Source organism: Vidua chalybeata, chromosome 1 (assembly GCF_026979565.1).
Source record: "Vidua chalybeata isolate OUT-0048 chromosome 1, bVidCha1 merged haplotype, whole genome shotgun sequence".
NCBI lineage: Eukaryota > Metazoa > Chordata > Aves > Passeriformes > Viduidae > Vidua > Vidua chalybeata.
Window position 1 is genome coordinate 791270 of NC_071530.1, and position 19020 is coordinate 810289.

Below are 19020 nucleotides of genomic sequence, written 5' to 3' on the forward strand. Positions count from 1 at the left end.
CTGGTGTTCAAAACTTACATCCCATAAAGACCTAAGAGATTGATTTAACAGCACAACGAGCTGCAGAGCCCATCCTTGGATGGCAACAGCAGGAATTAGAATGGTGTTGTGGCAGTGGGATACTCTGGGGTCAGGGGCTGAAGGGCAAGAGTTCCCACAACTGAAGAAAGGGACAGGAGCAGCTCTGAGCAGCAGCAAAGGAGGGAGCTGGAAAACAACAGAAATTGGAGCAGGGAGGACTTGGGATACCAGGGAGCCAAAGGCACTGGGCTGGGGTAGTGAGGAAATGACAGCAAGGGGTTAAAAAATGAACATAACCACAACAGTGAGGAAGCAAATTAGTGACAAGATGAGAATTCAGAGGCAGAGCAAAGAAAAGCCCAAAAAACAGAATTAGGGACAATTTCTGTTTTCATCTCCTCACATCCCTGTAGAGACAAAGCTGCTTTAAAAATCCCTTAAATCACTCATGGCTACAGCGTGGAGCTCACTACAGACTTCCTTTATGAAAGGAAAATTGACTCATTCACTCTAATTTAAGCAATAACACCCATCCTGAATCAGCCAAATAATTAAGAGCAACTTGTGAAAATCTGCCCAGCTGAGGCTGAGACAATGGTTCATAATCACAACACAGGAAATACATTAAATCTGGAAAAGAAACTCTCTGGCTACAGCTGTGAATTGTCCTGACACAAAAGCCATCAGACCATCCAGAGGTCACATTCCAGGGTATTTCTCTCCAGACAAGTGAGAAGACTGCTCATGTTTTTATGGATGAAGCCATTAATCTTGCTCAAGCCATCCTTTAGCACCTGGAATTACGAGGGCAAGGTTCCCTGAGGCTGCCTGGGCTCTGCTCAGCACCAGCAATCAAAGAGTGAAATAAAGCAGAAACCAACGACCACTCCAAGAGTGAAGCTTCCTTCTGCTGTCCCACACATCTGGAACAGCTGCCTCACTCCCTGCTTCAGACTCAGGTTTGGACAAACCTGTACTGAGCAAGAAATCAGCTGGAGCTGCCCCCAGCTCACCCAGAGCCATCTGGCAGCAGGTCCAGGTGTGATTTTAGAGCACAGCCAGGGTTCAGCCTCCAGGGGAGGATAAAAACCATTCCACAAGGGAGCTGCTGCTGCTGCCTGTGTCCTCAGAGCCTCCCAGGGCTAAGGCAGGGGTTCCCTCAGAGCTGAGCAGCCCTGGGCACAGCTGTGCCGTGTGACACTCACCTGGTGACGTTTGACAATGTCCTTCAGCTTGTTGGCCAGCTTCAGCTCCATGTCAGGGATGAGGTAGATGGTTGGTCTGCTCAGACAGTTGTTCTGTGAGAGAACAGCAAGTTGAACAAGGAATTAGGAGGTGATCTGTGGCAAAAATCAGAATATTCCTGTAAAAAATCCCCAGTGCTGGAAGCCCAGTGGAACCCAGACCAGGGGGTGACACAGGTCAGTGATGCCAGCTCCAGGAGCCCTGGGACAGGGACATTCCCTTCACACAGCTGCCCAGCAAAGCCCTGCCCAGGCTTTTATTAAGCACTGAAACCACTCTATGTGGGCATGGCTTTTTTATAATAAGAATATTGTTGCTATTTGCTGTTCTTCCTGTTTCCATTCCTAATGGACACCTGAAAGTTATGTTTTGGCTACATCATACACTGAACTTGGCTTCAGAGCTTGAAAAAATCATACATTAATCCCACACAGCAGTTAAAAAACTGAACTTCAGATGAGACTCCACAAAGCAGCTTAATGGGTACAGATAATAACTTGCTTGGTAAAGTGAGAGTAAAATGGATCCTAACCTGGAAAAGGCACTTTAGATCAAACTGGAAGTCAGCCCTGGACTGTTACTGAGCAGTTACTCAGCCCCAAGGGTGCCACCTCCCCAGGGACATGGGGACACCTGGGATGTTTTCTCTTTCCCTACAACAGGCTTTCTCACATAAATAAATAAAAGAAAAACCTCTGCATATCCACAGGGGGCCAATGGAAATATTCTGCATTTTTCAAGTGAAAAATGTGGAATTGTGACTAAGCTGGGTGGGAGAGGGAGGGGAGAGTCCCACATTGCTGCAGAGGGCCAGGGTGAAGCTGTTCCCTGAGTGCCCAGGCTCCCTGCCCTGCCCTGACTGCTTGTCCTTGCCTGCACCAGTGTTTTCTCAATGTTCATGAACATCTCCACGTTCCGATCCATCCGGGAGGGATTCTGCAGGTCAAACCTCCTCCTGTGGAGGGAAATGATTCACAGGTATTAACTGCACAGCCCCAGCTGCCAGCAGTCCAGAACCTTCCCTGCTGCACACAAACACTGGACGGTGCCAGCCGTGCCAGGACACTTCAGCACAGCCACAACTACTGCTGCTGGGCACCCTCACCAGCCAGAAAACCACATCAACACAGGCAGCTGCTCTGGGAGATGCTTAGGGAGAAAAAGGAAGGCTGACAGTGTCCACCAAGCCCTGCACAGGGTCGTGCATTCTGCCACAGTCACGGGGGTAACTGAACACACGACCACTGTGGATTCCAACATCAGATGAGAAAACTCATGGAGGAGCTCTCAAGGCTCTCTTACTTCTAGCTGCACCCATCCACCAGTCCTGGGAATCCAGAGAACCAGCAATTCCTCTGCCTGCTGTGAGAAGAAGCCACCCCCCAGGACACAGGCAGCTAATAATCCATGGCAGCATTTTATCACTGCCTTTACCGGACCCTGGTGCTTTAATTTTGTTATTTCACAGACAAACCATCACAATTACTGCAATGCCAATGGAGATCTGTCCATCAGAAATGGGGGGAGGACACAAAACCTGAGAACAACTCCTGGGAAGCAGCACGAGAGCCCCCAGATTCCCTCTGCTGTGCCCACCTGACCCCTGAACACGTCTGGAACTCAGGGATGGGCCAACCCAAATGAGGGATGGGAGAGGTGACCCCCAGAGCCTGAGAAGGGACAACCCCAGCCCCAAACCAGCCCCAGCAGGGAGTGCACCAGATGGGGCTGAGCCCTCAGGATCCAGGCTGTCCCAAAGCTCCAGCAGGTGCTGAACCCTCAGGCTGTGTGCCCCAGATGCAGAACACCACCTGGAGCATGCCTGCACCTCCAGGTTTGGGAACACGCTGCTGCTGGGCTCTGGAAAGGCTCCCTGGGGAGTGGGGTGGTGGCAGGGTGTGAAACCCAAAGCTCTGCACGCCCAGTGCAGTGGGAGGCTGGGCACGTCCTCCCCACCAGGCACCGACAGGCTGCAACCACCCCCCAGCTCTCAGCAGCCCTTCCACAGCCAAGGGCACCTCCCTATAGACATCCCTGCTCCCAGCAACAGATCCCTTTTCCAGTGCATAAATGTTCAGAGGTGAAGGAAAGCAAAGCTTAGCCCCAAGGCTTTTAGCCCCAGGCCCTGTGACCCCACTAAATCAAACGTGACGCCCCAGCTGGGACCACCACAATCTTCTCCAGGGGCTCCTGGGATTTTCAGGAGGGAGAAGCCCAGGCAGGTGGTTCTGTGGGACACCCCGAGGTGCTGGGCAGCTCTATCAACATCCTCTGTCAGGGAGGATGGTTTCTGTCCTAAAGCACATTACCCTTCACACTGAGCACACGGCAAACAAATCAAACCTAAGATCCTGGCACATTTATTGGAATCAGCCTTTTAAAGAGGAATTTATGACCTTGTGTGCTTTGGAAAGGTCGCCCTGACTTGCAGAAGCAGGGCCAGACATCAAGGCTGTCAGGTCACTGTTAATAAGGTATTTTACACCTGTAATACTGAGGATTTTTGAGTCAAGATCGAGCCCCTTCTCCAGTATTCAGTCATGGTTTGTACCCAAAACACCCAGAATGGCTCCATGGGACACAGATGCCAAACAAACACCTACAGACCTCTTGGCACCTGTGAGACAAAGACACTCAGGGCACGACCAGAATGCTGGCATTTCTTGCTCAACACCTGCACTGTGCATCCATGGAATGCTGCATGCCCCCAGATGCCTGCCTGCTCCAGAAACCCAGAGGAGGACATGGGTACATTAATAACAGCACTGCTCCAGCTGCCCATTTGGATAAAATGGCACTAATTCTTCCTGTGCTCAGCTTAAGAGGCTCCCTGGGCCAGGCTGGGCCAGGTATGTCCAGCTCTCAGACATACCTATTGTGGCGAGGAAAGGGACTTCTCCTATAAGACAGATCAGTCACAAACAGGTTAAGCAGGAGCGACAATGCAGACCAAAACAACAATCAAATCAATCACAGGGCAGGCAAACAGCACGGATTACTTGGCAGAGTCAGTGGGGAGCACATTCCAGGCTCTGGGGCTGATGCTGAGAGTTAAGGTGCAGGATGACTGCCCGCCACAGCCCGCATGCACAGACACCAGGCACTACCACGCTAATCCTGAGGCAGCAGCAAGGCAGGGACAGGGGAGGAGGCAGCTCCAGAGCCCAGCTGGGCTGGGCACCTGACTGCAAACCACATTTTCTTGGTAAAAACGTGGGGTGTTGAAATATTCAAATGTTCCTGAAGTTGGAACCATTTCATTCCTGTATCTTAAGGCAGAGAGGTAGCAAGCCACTGCTGATAAACCACACTGCAAAGAGGTGCCTGTCCCAGGTGCTGGAAAGCTCTTGGGAGTGGTTTATTCCTGATATATCCACCTCAGACAGAGCAGATATGAATATAAATAACTCCTAAAAACAACCGACCATTCTCAAACAACTTTGTTTTGCTTTTTAAATGGCTCTTGTGTGTAAAAACAACTCAGTCCATTCCAGGAATGCTGCTGCAGATTGGAAACATCACATCCAAACTATTTAAATTTGTGGACAGGAACAATCTCTGCTTAATTTTATTGCTTGTTTACATTTACTGACTTTTCATCCCCACTTTTTTGCCCAGTGCTCTCAAAAATAGCTATTTCAAGGCCAGGTTGGACACTGGGGCTTGGAGCAGCCTGGGATAGTGGAAAGTGCCCCTGGAATGGCAGGGGGTGGAACTGGATGGGCTTTAGGGGCCATTCCAGCCCAAATTATTCCAGGATTTTATGATCCTATGCTGCTGTTCCCTTGGGAAGAGGATTGTAACTTAAAAACACCCAGGTTAAACCACTCCTGAGATGTCACAGGGATATTTTTCATCCCAGTGGCAGAGGCAGCTCCAGGGGCAGAGTTTCTAAGTGCTTACACTCCCCATTTTTGGAGCAATGGTGATCTGAGTATTTACTAGGATCTCCAGTGCTTCATGCCTTCATAATTGTAACTAAACAAAATAATCAATACAGCAACAAAGATTTACATCTCACAGATGTGAGACTGATTCTGGTTCACTTCCTCAGTCAGTCAGCAAGGAAATAAAAAAGGAGCCTCAAACTTGTAATTAACTCCAACAACAGGCCCAAAACCTTAAACCTGGCCAACTCCTCTTTAAATTTAGAAGTGTGGGAGTGTGTCTTAAAAAAGCTACCATCAGCAAAACAGGAAAAAAGTTCCCTCTTCCCATCTCCACTGCCTTGCCTGCCCGATTCTCCAGGAAGGATTAAATTTAGGTAGTTTGCATAAGCAATTCATGTGCTTGGTTTCATGCAAAAGGTGTATAAACCACAAATAAAAACTTACCAGCCCTGTTCATTCTTATATTTGTAAGCAGCACCAAGAATGTGACATAATGTACCTCCAGCTTTGAAATCCATGAAGCACTTTGCCTGAAACCCAAAAAACAAGGAAAAACAGTGACATTGACTTTTATGCAATTATTTTAAACAAATACATATGGGTTAGCTGAGTTTTAGACATAGAACGTATCAAATGAAAAGTTAATTTTCAGATGAAACACTTCTGGAGTTTGAGTTGCACCTTTCAGAATTCTTCCTGAAGATTAAAGGTATTTGGATTAAGCAGAACTCTTTGTGTTTGAAATAATGTGATGTATCTGAAAGCTCCAAGTCCTTCCTTGTAGAGCTGTAAAAACCCAAAGTGCTCTTTGAACACCCATTTCATAGTAAATTAAACCTCCCATCGTAGCTGTCAGGGAAGCAGCTCTTCCTCTGCATGAGAGCATCAAACCAGATCATCAGGAACGAGCACCTGAAGCAGAGCTCAGATATTCCACACTCCCATCCCTCCCCCAGGGAAAGCTGCACAGCCACGGTGCACATCTGCCCTAAAACACCAAACCCAGCTCATTTCTTCCCTCTGAGCTTCACCAGAGCCCACCTGAGCCACCCATTCCCAAAGCAGGAATTCCACAACATTCAAACAGGAGCACGAGGAGGCTGGAAGCTTCAGAGTCCCACCAAGTCCTTTTTCTGAAAGGTTATTAAAAAAAAAACCTGTTTCCTGCACTGAAAGCTCAACTTTTCTGATACATTTTAGTCTGGAATTTGCATTTTTCCTGCCCTCTCTGGTCAGGATGGTTGTGCCTGGGAAAAGGCAACTGCTGTCAGAGTCACCCTGGAAAAGGAGAGACAGGTGGATGGGGCAGCTGAAGGCAGGATGAATGTCAGGACTGCTTTGGTCATGAATTATTCTGTGTTTCTCAGTGAATATAAAAAACTTGGACTATAAAAAGCAGAATTTGGGGAGCTGCTCAGAGGCCAGGCTCTGAGCCAGGGGCTTTCTGCTGGGAGCAGAAGAGACCCCACAAACAGCAGCACCCCTGAAGGTGCACTGAGGAGCTGTCTCCTGCTGGAAGTAACTGAGATCCAAGTGCTGTAAATTAACCTGAGCAAATTTGGCCAGATTAGAGCTTTGAAGCAGCGAGAACAAACACAGGAACAACATCTTTATGATGCCACTGCAACGTTTATTGCCCATTTTTAAGATAAGACAAATTGATTTAAGGCTTGGGAGCACTCCAGTGGTTTATGCACTTGAGGAATGTGGGCAGGTTTATGGTTTGTGCTGCCACATCCAAATAAAGCTCTGCAAAGCTCCCCCTGTCCCTAAAGCTTCCCACTATCACCGAGGTATCAGGAGAGGAGGTGACATCTTACTGGCACCTTGGGGTGCTTCTGGGTGCACTCCAGAGCACCAGGAGAGTCACAACATCCCAAAATGCTTTGGCTTGGAGGGACCTTAAGGCTCATCCAGTACTCCCCATGGTGTGGGCAGGGACACCTCCCACTGCCCCAGGCTGCTCCAAGTGCAGCCTGGCCTTGGGCACTGCCAGGGACCCAGGGGCAGCCACAGCTGCTCTGGGCACCCTGTGCCCTCTCAAAGGGAAGGATTCCTTCTAAAATTCATCTGGGAATTGTTCTGGGATTCACCCCATGAGTGAAAACCCTTCCAGTGAAGGAGTGTGCACATCCCACCCTCATGGAGAGGTTGCAGGGGCAAAACACCCAGGGACACCAGCACAGATCACAAAAAGGACTGCCCTGTCATGTGCACCCACCACAGGAGTTGTGCCAACAGTTTTCAGGCCAACTTCAGTTTCAATGGGCTTCAACACCTTAATTGGCTAGAAATGATTCCAGCTCTGTGCACCCACCCCAAAGAACCCCAGAGGCACAACCCCCAAGGCCAGCACACATCCTGTGGCAAAGATGAGCACACAGCTCCCTGCTGCAGCCACACTGACAGGTTTAGGACAATTGTCCTGGTCCACAGACCTCCCCTAAACCACCCAGCTGAGCCTTGGCATCAGGCTGGCATCCCTGCCCTCCTCCCAGATCCCTCTGTCCTCCCTGTGCTGCATCCCCTGCCCTCCCCAGGACCTGATCCCCTGGGTGGTGGGCAGGGTTGCAGGCTGCAGTGTGAAAGCAGCAGCCCTCACAATGCTGGCATTGTTCCTGGCTACCTGTCTCCCAAGGGACTGGAGAAGCATCCCAGAGCCAGCAGGTCACTGCTGCTGCAGAACATGGCAAAGTTGTTTCTCAGCCTTGGCAACTTCACCAGTCTGGAGTTTAATCAAGCAGAACACCTAATGGGAGCTTGTTTGCCCTGGAAAGTGCATTTTACTCACTCAGTTTAGGATGCACCAGTCCAGATTTGACTTAAAACTGATGAATTACACTGAGTTTTGGCAGAAATTAAAATCTCCTCACAACATTCCAGAAATCATTTCTAATATAGAGGGAATAAGCTGTATTACACTGAAAATCTGCACTGAGGAGAGGTGTGCTACTCCAGCCCTTCCAGAGGGTGCACCAGGAAGAGCCTGGGCTGGAGCAGGGATGTCCCAACGCCCCGGGCACGTCCCAAGAGCAGGACATGGAGCTGTGCCAGCAGAGTAGAGCCCCAGTACTCACAGGAAGCTTTGTGAAGGCAGGATTGGTGACGTGTTTTCCAAAGGCATCTTCCTGGAATTGCAGCAGCTGCACCACCAGCCCAGCCAACGTTTTATTGGTAGGAGCATCTGCCTGGACGTACTGCAAGACAAAAAGCACACGCTTGCTGGGGGCAGGGAAGCTGGCAGTGGAGGCTGCCTGGTGCACCCCAGCTCCCTCCTGCACTTGCAGAGCAGAGTTCCAGCATTTGGGGATCCCTGCGTGGCTGGGAAGGGCTGCAGGAGGGTTTGCACAGGAGAAGCACCGAGCACAAGCATTTTCCAAGCTCCAGGCTGAACATCCAGCGCTCACCTGTGATGCCCAGCTCCTCAGGCTGCCTCCAGACAAGGATTAACCACTCAGGCTGATCTCAGCTCCTAATAAAGGAACAGCCTCGTGCTGCCCACACACACACAGAGCTTTCTGCAGTAACTTCACAGCCTCCTGCTGTAATCAACTCCTAATTAATCCTCAGAGCAGCCCTTTGGTATAAATAGGATGTCCTGCACAGAGGGAAAAGCTGAGCCACACAAAGGCGCTTGCGATGTTTTGGGACAATCTGAGCAGCTCCCAAGGTTCAGTAAAATTACATTTACATGGTGAATGTAAAATCACAGCATGGAATATTAAACCCCTCCCACGGTGCTGAGTTTTTGTCACCCCTAATATTCAGTATTCACTCACTGGATGTCACCTCCTCGCTGTGCCAGGTGACTTCCAAGAGAACAAACATCCAGGAAGAACATGGAGCAATTTGAGCTACCCCAGTCTCTCAGCTGAGTAACTCTCAGCTTTTCCTCTTCCCTCAAATCAGATTCTTCTAAAACCCCTTAAAAAAAAAACCAAAAAACTTTTGAGACCCAGAGCCCTCAAAGTTTTAAAGCTGTGGTGCCAAACACCAGTCAAACCTAACTGAGCTTTGCAAAAGCATCAGCTGCAAAGCCAAAGACACCACAAAGACACTGAGTGAATGGAAACAATTATCATTTCAGTGTCTGACCACCCTGAGATGCGAGCTCCCCCAGCACTTTCTCAGGAGCAGGCACATATCTGAGAAATTGAATCTTCCCAACTCAAAGGACACGAATTCCCGTGGGGCTCCCCAGTGTCCTGCCCTGTGTATAAATCCTGAACTAGAAACACGAGCCTGGAAAGAACTGAAGGCTAACATTTCAAAGCTGCATCTCAATTTGCCCTCTTCCCTCCCCCAGGAATTAGTGCTTTAATTATATCAAAATCACAGAATATCCTGAGTTGGAAGGGATCCACAAAGATCACTGAGTCCAACTCCTGGCTCTGCACAGGACTTTGGACAAGGGCTGGAGTGACAGGACAAGGGGGAACAGCTTCCCACTGCCAGAGGGCAGGGATGGATGGGATATTGGGAAGGAATTCCTGGCTGGCAGGGTGGGAGGCACTGGCACAGGGTGCCCAGAGCAGCGCCCAAGGCCAGGCTGGACAGGGCTGGGAGCAGCCTGGGACAGTGGGAGGTGTCCCTGCCATGGCAGGGGTGGCACTGGAGGATCCTTAGGCTCCCTTCCAACCCAAACCAGTCTGGGATTTTAAGAATCTCCTTCAAAAAACAAATCCAGAAGAATTGACATCCTTGTACTGACTTACTCTACTTCTCTTTTTCAGATATTTTCCTTCAGAGAAAAAGGAAAATTACATGAGAATGCACCTTGCAAAGCCTATTCTTAGACACGTGAACTTTTTCAGACAGCCATTCCTTTTCTTGCAGCTCCCATTTTTACCTCTTGCAGGAGGCACTGACAGCTGGAAGCTATAAAGGAGTGCAACACCATCTCATCCTCCTTTGCACTGCCACTATCCTGCAGATCCTTTTAATGAGAAGCCCATTACCTTGCCTGAGGTTCCCTGAACAATAAGGGGAAAAATCCCTTCAAAAAGAAGCCCAAGACTCCCCTCCATCATTTCTGCATCCTAACGAGCAGCACAAATGGATCTTTAAGCAGTAAAACACAGCAGCCAATTTCCCAATCAATTCACAGTGGGTTTGAGGGATCACAGAGCCATCAAGTCCAACAGGTCTCCAGGTTCTCCCCTCATGCCCACAAAATGATCCTGCAGCAAATAAAGGTTTCTAAGCAGTGAATTCCAGAGGACAGAATGATGCCCTGTTCCATAAGAGGATTCTGCTCTCACGCTGAAATGCCAAAGCCCCGCTGACACAGGAGAGTGTTCCAGCCTTTCCACAATAATTAGAAACACAAAACCACCCCCTATCTTTAAGCAGAAAACGTGTGGTCAGAAAGCAGAGTGTGAGCAGCAGCAGAGGGAATGACTGCAGCCAGAGCTGCACTGCAGCTGCCCTGGAAGCGTTTGTCACCGATGGGGGACAGATCCACAGGCAGCTTTGATGTGGGCACTGACCTCAAACACCCACATCAGCTCTGCGGGTGGCCCTGTGCACACACCTTCTCCAAACAAAGGACATTTCAGCTCAGGGCACCACCTAAGAGCCAAGGGAAAACCCACACTGAAATGCTTTGATTTGGGTTAAACCCTGGTTCCTTCTCCAAGGTGAGAACACAGAAGAGCTGCAGAGACAGAACCCTCCCTGCACCCAGGGGCAGGAGCCCTCCCTGGATCCGAGCCAGGCAGTCCCAGGGAAGGTCCTGCCAAGGACAGCAGAGCCACAGAGCTGCCAGGGCAGCCCTGGCTGCGGGGACAGCAGCTGGTGCCCAGCCCACACGCTGATGGCACAAGTGCCTGTCCCCAGCAGCTGCCAGGAACCAGCCCGTGCCCTGCTCCGGGATATCCGTGGCAGGGAGGAGCAGATCCCAGCTCTGCCTGGAGCTCCCGCCCTGCAGATCCTCCCTGGGCATCAGCCCAAGGCCTGGAGCAGCCCCAGCTCAGGGATGTGCTCAGACCCCTCTCTGTGGGGCAAGGGGGTCCCAGCTCTGCCCCCAGAGCCCCCTGTGCTGAGCTGTGCCCTGATCCCCTCTAACCCAATATCCTACTTGCTCCTTAAAAGCCACAACACCCTCCTCCTGCCTCCCAAAAATGAGCTGCTCTGGCCCTTTGTCTCAGAAGGGCAGAGCTGTCAGAGCTCCCAGGGTCAGCAGACTGCCTTGGATATGAACAGCACACCGGGATGGCTCCTGGGAGCACAGCTGCAAGGTCAGGGCTGCATCCTTCATCAGGCAGCTGCTAAAACCCCTCCCAAGCTACCTTAGAAAGAGGTTTCAGAGACAACAAATAACTGCTTTGGGACACCCCGTTTTCATATGAGGGATTACTGAGAAAGGAACTGCCTAAACAATGCCCAATGTTAGAAACAAATGAGCATTAATATAATAAAAAGAGAATTGCCCAGTTTACTTCTGAACTGTGAATTTCTAAGTAACTATGGTGACATCGAGGTGCCCATTACAGCCTACCCAAATTACTCTGAACAAGGGATGGAGGGACAGGACACAGGGAACGGCTTCCCACTGCCAGAGGGAAGGGATGGGTGGGATATTGGGAAGGAATTCCTGGCTGGGAGGGTGGGCAGGCCCTGGCACAGGGTGCCCAGGGAAGCTGTGGATCCACTGCCCCTGGGTTCCTGGCAGTGTCATGGACAGGGCTGGGAGCAGCCTGGGACACTGGAAGGTGTCCCTGCCCATGGCAGGGGTGGAATGGGATGGGCTTTAAGGCCCCTTCCCACCCAAACCATTCCAGGATCCTGTGACTTTGTTCTGTGTAAGTCTGTCAGATGCCCCAGGACTCCAAACCCACGGCAGGAACCCATTCCCAGCTCCCAGGGAAGCAAGGCTCCACCATCCCTCCTGCACCCATACTGCCTGGAGAGGAGCTGGGCACCTCCTGCATCCCCTGATGCACAGAACAACACAAACCCACTTCCAGACATCACACACACACAAACTGGGAGCGGGAGGGAGCCTGGGATAAATCAGCTCAGTACAATACCAATAATTTCATTTTCTGTCACTGTGTTTGGTGCCTGCCAATGAGTTTTTCAAGGTCCAGTGTGAGTCTTCCATGCTACTACTGAAACCTCTTTCGTTCTTAATTGTACTCTAGAGACACAGAGAACTCTTCAATATTAAAGTCCTGTCTAATCTAGAGGCAAAATGAGCAGCTCTGTAAATGCAGCTCTCCAACTCTCCCTGCCCCTCAGGACCTCTGGATCCCTGAGCAGGCTCGGTGCTGCTCTGGGATTCTCTCCAGCTGGTCCCCAGCGTCCCTGGAGCTCCTGGAGCTGGACACACCAACTGCTGCTGACAGCTTCAGCACTGAGATGTACAAACATCTATTTTTAAGAGTATAAACTGGACACAAGCCAGTTAAAATCACCACGTACTTCTCTGGAAGGAGCCACGCACCTGCAGCAGGATGAAAACAGAGCAAGATGAACCAGAGTCCATTTACAGCACATCCAAAAGGGAACCAGCCCTTCCCTCCTGGAGTGTTAAGGCTTCATCTTTGAGCACTGGTATCAATTTTCTTGTTTCCTCAAGCCAAAATGACTTTTCATTTTTTTAAAGGACTGTCACAGCAACATTCCAAAACTCACTCACGCCCTGTAAAGTCTCCTTAGCCCAACTCTAATTACCTTCCAGAGCCACGAGAAATAACTACCTGATTTTGATAACCGATGTGAAAGGAGGGGTTTTCCCTTGGCTCCCATTGCTGCACCTCACACACCCTGCCCAGGCAGTGCAGAGAGAGCCAGCCTGGCCGGGGATTTAGAGCCACGGCAAACACTTTCTGTGCTCAGCAGGGCACCTGGGCCCTTCCCCGAGCCGCGATTTCCTGGGATCCCGGGGGTGGGTGCTCGGCCAGGACAGGGAAAGGCAAAACCAGAGCTCCTCCAGGGCGTGCGACGGCACGGAACCGCAAGCGGAACAAGCCAAGCTGCGCGGATATTCTGTTCCATTCCCCCGTCAACACAAAGAGCTCGAGCTGCCGCTCCGAACCGCGCCGCACACCCCGAGCCGAGCTGGAAGGACTGGAAAAACACCCCCGAGCCCGAGCTGCTTTCACCCCGCGGCGCTCCAGCTCGGGTTCCCAGTTCAGATTCCCGTTCTCGGACTCTCCGGCACACAAAGAACCCGGCCAACAGCTGGGGCTCCTCCGGGAGCGGGCCGGCCCCAGGACCGGGGAAACGCGGAGGTGAAGGCACGCAGCATCCCCGGGCACCGCTGCGAGCCGGCCGCGGCGGAGCGCACACGCGGCGAAGTCACACCGGGCCATCCTCCGCGGCTCGGTACCGAAACGAACTGAGAAAATCAGCACACGGGGGGAAAAAAAAAAACACATCAAGAAAGCGGAGCAGCCGAGGCGTGCGAGGGGGAAAGGAGCCCGAGGGCGGCAGCGACGCCGCCGCAAGCGAACTCGGGGCACGGCGCGGGGTTCAACGCGGCTCCCAGCGGCACCCCAGCCGGCCCGGTGCATTTTAACTCCCTTTTTCCCGCACTCCCGACACCGCCGGGGCGCGGCTGAAGCGAAACCCGGCGGGGCCGGGACCTGCCCGCACAGGGAAGTCACTGCCTGGGGCGAGCGGGCACCGGCCGGGCCCCCGCGGGCAGCGCGAACGTCCCGGGGTCACCGGGGCTGCCCCAAGCACGGCCCCGGGCACCGGCCGGCGCTGAGGGAACGGAAATGTGCACGGGGCTGCCCCCGAGCCGGCCCCGCGCCGCCGAGGCCGCGGCTCACAAAGAGCGGAGAGAACCTCCGGCCCCCCCCGTCCCGTCCCGTCCCGTCCCCCGCCCGGTGCCCTCCGCCCCCGCCGGGCCGCACCTTCTTGTAGTGCTTCCCCAGCCACACGCGGACCGAGTCGAGCTGGGACACGGTGTCGGGGCTCTCCCAGAACTTGCCGGCAGGGCCGCCGTCCTTGCGGCGCGCCGCGGCCAGCGCGGGGCCGGGCCCGCCCGCCGGGGCCGCCGCGGGGCCGCTCCCGGGGCCTCCGCCCGCCGCCAGCGCCGCCGCCGCCATTGTCCCCGCGCGCCCCGCGCCGCGCATGCGCCGCGCCCCGGCCCGCGCCCCGCCCACCCCGGGAGCGCGCCCGGGACCGCAACGCGAACGCGCTCGGGAACGCGGAGAGGAGCACGAACGGGAACGCGCTCGGGAACGTGCTCGGGAACGCGCGTGCCGCTCCGGTGCGGCCCCGCCCGCTGAGGGACCCCGGGGGCTCCGGGCCCCGAACTCCAGTCCGTGCCCTCGGTACCGGCAAGGGAGCGCTCCGGGCCCCGAACGCACCGACCGTGCCCTCGGTACCGGGAAAAGAGCGCTCCGGGCCCCGAACACCAGTCCGTGCCCTCGGTACCGGGAAGAGAGTGCTCGCTCCGGACCCCGAACGCACCGTCCGTGCCCTCGGTACCGGCAAGGGAACACTCGCTCCGGGCCCCGAACACCAGTCCGTGCCCTCGGTACCTGGAAGGGAACGCTCGCTCCTGGCCCCGAACTCCAGTCCGTGCCCTCGGTACCGGGAAAAGAGCGCTCCTGTCCGTGCCCTCGGTACCGCCTGGTCTGCTCCGGGCCCCACCGCGCAGCCCCGTGTGCAGACCCTGAGGTCCAATTAGGGAGTAAATTGGGTGCTGACATAATTACCTGCAGGTGTGTGCACCAAGTCTTCACTGCTGGCTGCCTTTATCTTTCCATAACCACGTCTAGACCCATGGAATGGGTCATTGCGAAGCAATTTCCCCCAAATTTCCTTTATAGAAACCACTTAGTTTTGAGTCTCTACTAATGTTTTATTTGTGAATTGAACATAACGGAGATTTTTTTTTAAAAAAAGCAAAACCATGTATATAATTAAAAAATACATCATATTTGAATTCCGACATTATTAAATAGAGCAGCAAAAAGTCCTTCATTAAAATCACAATCCCCAGTATAAAACTGTCCCTTGCATTGCTGTAGTTTGTAAATGTTCCTTGTCCCTGAACACTCCAAAGCAGAAATAAACACCTGCAGGAAAGGAGACCTCTGGAGATACAGGGAATAATAAACCCAGCAAACATCCAGAAACCTGAACTTCAGCATTTCAGAACTGCCATTCTCAAAAGGCAGCACAGTGCCTCCAGCCAAGAACTCCACAAGGGTCTGGGTTGGGAGAGCTGTAAAATCTCATCCCATCCCACCCCTGCCGTGGCAGGGACACCCTCCCGTATCCCCGGCTGCTCCGGCCCCAACGGGACACCGGCCTGGGGCACTGCCGGGATCCCGGGGCAGCCACAGCTGCTCTGGGCAGCTCCCCGCTCGGGATCGGGATCAGGACCAGCCGGATCCTTCCCGGGATCGGGATCGGGGCCAGGATCGGGGCCGGGATCGGAATTGGCGCCGGCCAGGTCCTGATCGGGATCGGGATCGGGGCCGGGATCGGGACTGGGGCCGGGATTGGAATTGGGGCCGGGATCGGAATTGGGGCCGGCCAGGTCCTGATTGGGATCGGGGCCGGGATCGGGACTGGGGCCGGGATCGGGGCCTGGCTGGGTCTTTCCCGGGATCAGGATCGGGGCCAGGATCGGGACCGGACGGGTCCTTCCCGGGATCGGGGCCGGGATCGGGATTGGGACCAGCCGGGTCCTTCCCAGGATCGGGATCAGGGCCGGGATTGGGATTGGGACCGGCTGGGTCCTTCCCGGGATCGGGATTGGAGCCGGGATCGGGATCGGGACTGGGCTCGGCCGGGTCCTTCTCGGGATCGGGATTAGGCCTGGCCGGGTCCTGGGCCGGGATCGGGGCCTGGCCGGGTCCCACCCTGGGACTGGCACCGGGATCGGGATCGGGGCCTGTCCGGGTCCTGCCCCGGGATCGGGATCGGGATCAGGATTGGGGCTGGGATCGGGGCCTGTCCGGGTCCCACCCCGGGACCGGCACCGGGATCAGGATCTTGATCGGGATCGGGACCTGGCCGGGTCCTTCCCCGGGATCGGGATGCGGATCGGGGCCTGTCCGGGTCCCACCCTGGGACTGGCACCGGGATCGAGATCGGGGCCTGTCCGGGTCCCACCCTGGGACTGGCACCGGGATCGGGATCTTGATCGGGATCGGGACCTGGCCGGGTCCTTCCCCGGGATCGGGATCGGGATCGGGATGGGGATCGGGGCCTGTCCGGGTCCCGCCCCGGGACCGGCACCGGGATCGGGGCCGGGCCCCGAACGGGTCCCACGGCGGGTCCGAGGCTACAGCGCCCCCACAGGCCGCGCCGCCCATTGGCTCTGCCGTTGCCATGGGAACAGCCCTCGCCGCCTATTGGCTCATCTGTTGCCATGGGGACAGACCCCGCCCCGCGCCCCTCGAGAGGCTTCGCACTGTGGCGCCGCTGGCCCGAGGGAACGCGCGGGCCGTCTCAGTTCCGGGGAAGGGCCGGAAGTGAAGCGCGCGCCGCGCCGGAAGCGCGCGCGGGCGCTGCCGGGAGCTGTAGTCCCGAGGGGCGGCCCGGCGGCGGCAGTCGCGGTGCGGAGGTCGGTGCTGGGCGGGCGGGGGTCGGACCGCGACCCCTGGGGAGAACCGGGGGGGGGGCCCGCGGGGGCGGGACGGCGGCGGGAGGAAGGGGAGAAGCGGGGGATGGCGCCGAGCAGAGCGGGGTGAGGCGGGGAGGGCCGTGCGGGGCCGCGGCCTGTGCGGGCGGGGCGGCGCGGGCGGGGATGCTCGGCGGCACCGGGGATGCTCGGCGGGGCCGGGGATGCCCGGGAGGCCCCGGGGATGCTCGGGGAGGCTCCGGGGCACGGCTCCCCGCGGGCCCTGGGCGAGGGGCCGGCGGGGAGAGCGCCGGGAAGCGGCCCCGGGAGCGCGGCTGTCCCCGGAGTTCCGTCGGTGCCCGGGGCAGGCTCCGCTCCGCTCCGCTCGGAGCTGCTCTCCCGCAGCCCTTCCCGCTCCTGCCTCTCCGTGCCCGCCTGCGGCTCGCCCCCGGTGTCACGGCCGGCCCCGTTTTCCCCCGTGGCCGCGGGAATTGTCGCTGCGGGTCACCGCTTTGGCGCCGGCGCTCGGGGCAGTTCGGGCGGCCGTTCCCACCTGCAGCCCTTGGCCCCTTGCAGCGGCTCGCAGCGAGCATCCCGCAGGGCTGTCCCTAAGGAAAGGTTTCCTTTGCACCGATCCGCCGCTCCTTCGGCCCCACTAACCAAAAGTCAAAAACGAATCGCTGCTGCGAGTGGCGTGCTGGCTCTGCCCGGAGCCCGGGCAGGGCATCCTTGGGGCTGGATGTGGAGACAGCAGGATTTCTCCTTTGTTCTCCTCACAAAGCAGCCGGGGCTCTGCCCCTTCCAGCACTGCTGGAGTATCCCAGCAGCCAATAATCAGAATTGCTGGGATTTTCCCTGCGTCTCTCTCGGGGACGTGGTTTTCCCTCATGTAGTTGTTTTCCAGTGGCTCAAGGAACCCCAACAAAGGCCCAGTTCCTTCCCATCCTTTGGGATTTTATCTGACAGTATTCCGTACTGCTCTGCCTGGTTTCACTCTTTGCCTTTGCAGCACTGAGTCTGTTCCTAACAAACTTTTTAAAGTGTCTCTTGTGCCTCCCGGGACCCTGGAGTTTGCTGGGTGTGAGGCATGAGGCTCCACGCTCCTGTGGATTCTCATTCCAGCTGTGCCATTGCCCGTCCTGTGTCATCCTGGGCCATTTCTTCCCAAATCTAGTGTCCTTGGGGCTCCCACATCGCTCCTGTCATCAGACAAAATCCATTTTGAGTCTTCCAGTGCCCCTCTCCGTGCTGGTCCTGCATCCCTGTGTTTCCCTGGGGGCTGCCACAGCTGGACACTTCTCCTTATCTGGGATCAGGATCTGCAGGAGCAAACCCTGGGATTTCCCCCAGGCTGCTGGAGGTGCTAGAAGTGATTCCCAGGTCGGGATCCTGCTGGCCAGATTCAGCAGATCCTTCATTCTCCTCCCTGTCCTGCCCCACTCCCACCCAGTCTGACTCTAACTGGTTCCCAGTAAGGCTCCCAGCCCAGGTGGGATGGAATCTTGCTTATCCAAGGGGATCTCAGTTGTTCACCCTGGAACCTCATCCCCGGAGGGGTCTGGATTTTTTATTTCTTTGTTCTTGAGCAGGAGAGACCGCTTCCATCAACTTTGTGTTGCATTTACCCATTTGGGTTGGAGGAGAGTGTAAGGATCATCCAGTGAGGCCAGGACACCTCCCACTGTGCCAGGCTGCTCCAGCCTGGCCTTGGGCACTGCCAGGGATCCAGGGAACACCCACAGCTTCCCTGGGAATTCCAGCCCAGCCCCTCCCCACCCTCCCGGCCAGGAATTCCTCCCCAGTGTCCCATCCATCCCTGCCCTCTCTCAGCTCAAAGGCATTTTTGGAAGAGCCCTTTTCCCCACCCCAGCATGGGTGAGGCATTCCTCGTTCCTGCTCCCTGAACTCCCAGTAGGGAAGGTTGCAGTTTATCTGTCCCAGGACGCTGAGGGAGGGATTCCCTGGATTCCCTGGGGTAGCCCCACAAACAGCTGCCCCTCTTTGGTCAGGATTTGGAGGGGGATGTGGCCGGTGCCCTGGCAGCTGGATTCCCTGCAGCATTCCCTGTCCCACCGCTGGTTTCCTCTCTGCAGCGCCTTCGGAGCGTTCAGGGATTGGCTCTTTCCTGTCGGAGCAACGCTGGGCTCGCCCAACTCATCACAAATCCCCTTGGCTTTAGGGCAGCTCCAGCCAGGCTGGGATGATCCCCACGGAAGGGGGCACAGGCTGCCGTGTGCCAAGCTCCAGCCTTGGGAATCTGGCTCCAGGACCACAAAAGAGCTCCCTGACTTTGTTCCCTGCAGTGATTTATCCCACCAGGGACATTTCCCT

At 55.3% G+C, this 19020-nt stretch overlaps 2 protein-coding genes across 2 annotated transcripts in view; one reads left to right on the forward strand and one right to left on the reverse strand.

Moving 5' to 3' along the window:
- Window positions 1-14230, reverse strand: part of SMARCC1 (SWI/SNF related, matrix associated, actin dependent regulator of chromatin subfamily c member 1) — a 65918-nt gene extending 51688 nt beyond the window's left edge. The window contains exons 1-5 of the mRNA XM_053936519.1: window positions 14021-14230; window positions 8234-8353; window positions 5601-5686; window positions 2140-2221; window positions 1227-1319 (exon numbers count right to left, since the gene is read on the reverse strand). Of these exons, the coding sequence (XP_053792494.1) occupies window positions 1227-1319; window positions 2140-2221; window positions 5601-5686; window positions 8234-8353; window positions 14021-14215 (576 nt within the window). The 5' untranslated portion in view covers window positions 14216-14230. The remainder of the gene's footprint in view (window positions 1-1226; window positions 1320-2139; window positions 2222-5600; window positions 5687-8233; window positions 8354-14020) is intronic.
- A 2371-nt stretch (window positions 14231-16601) lies between these two features.
- The window catches only part of DHX30 (DExH-box helicase 30), a 32329-nt gene continuing 29910 nt past the window's right edge, over window positions 16602-19020 (forward strand). The window contains exon 1 of the mRNA XM_053936408.1: window positions 16602-16692. The gene's annotated coding sequence lies outside the window, so the exon portion shown is untranslated. The remainder of the gene's footprint in view (window positions 16693-19020) is intronic.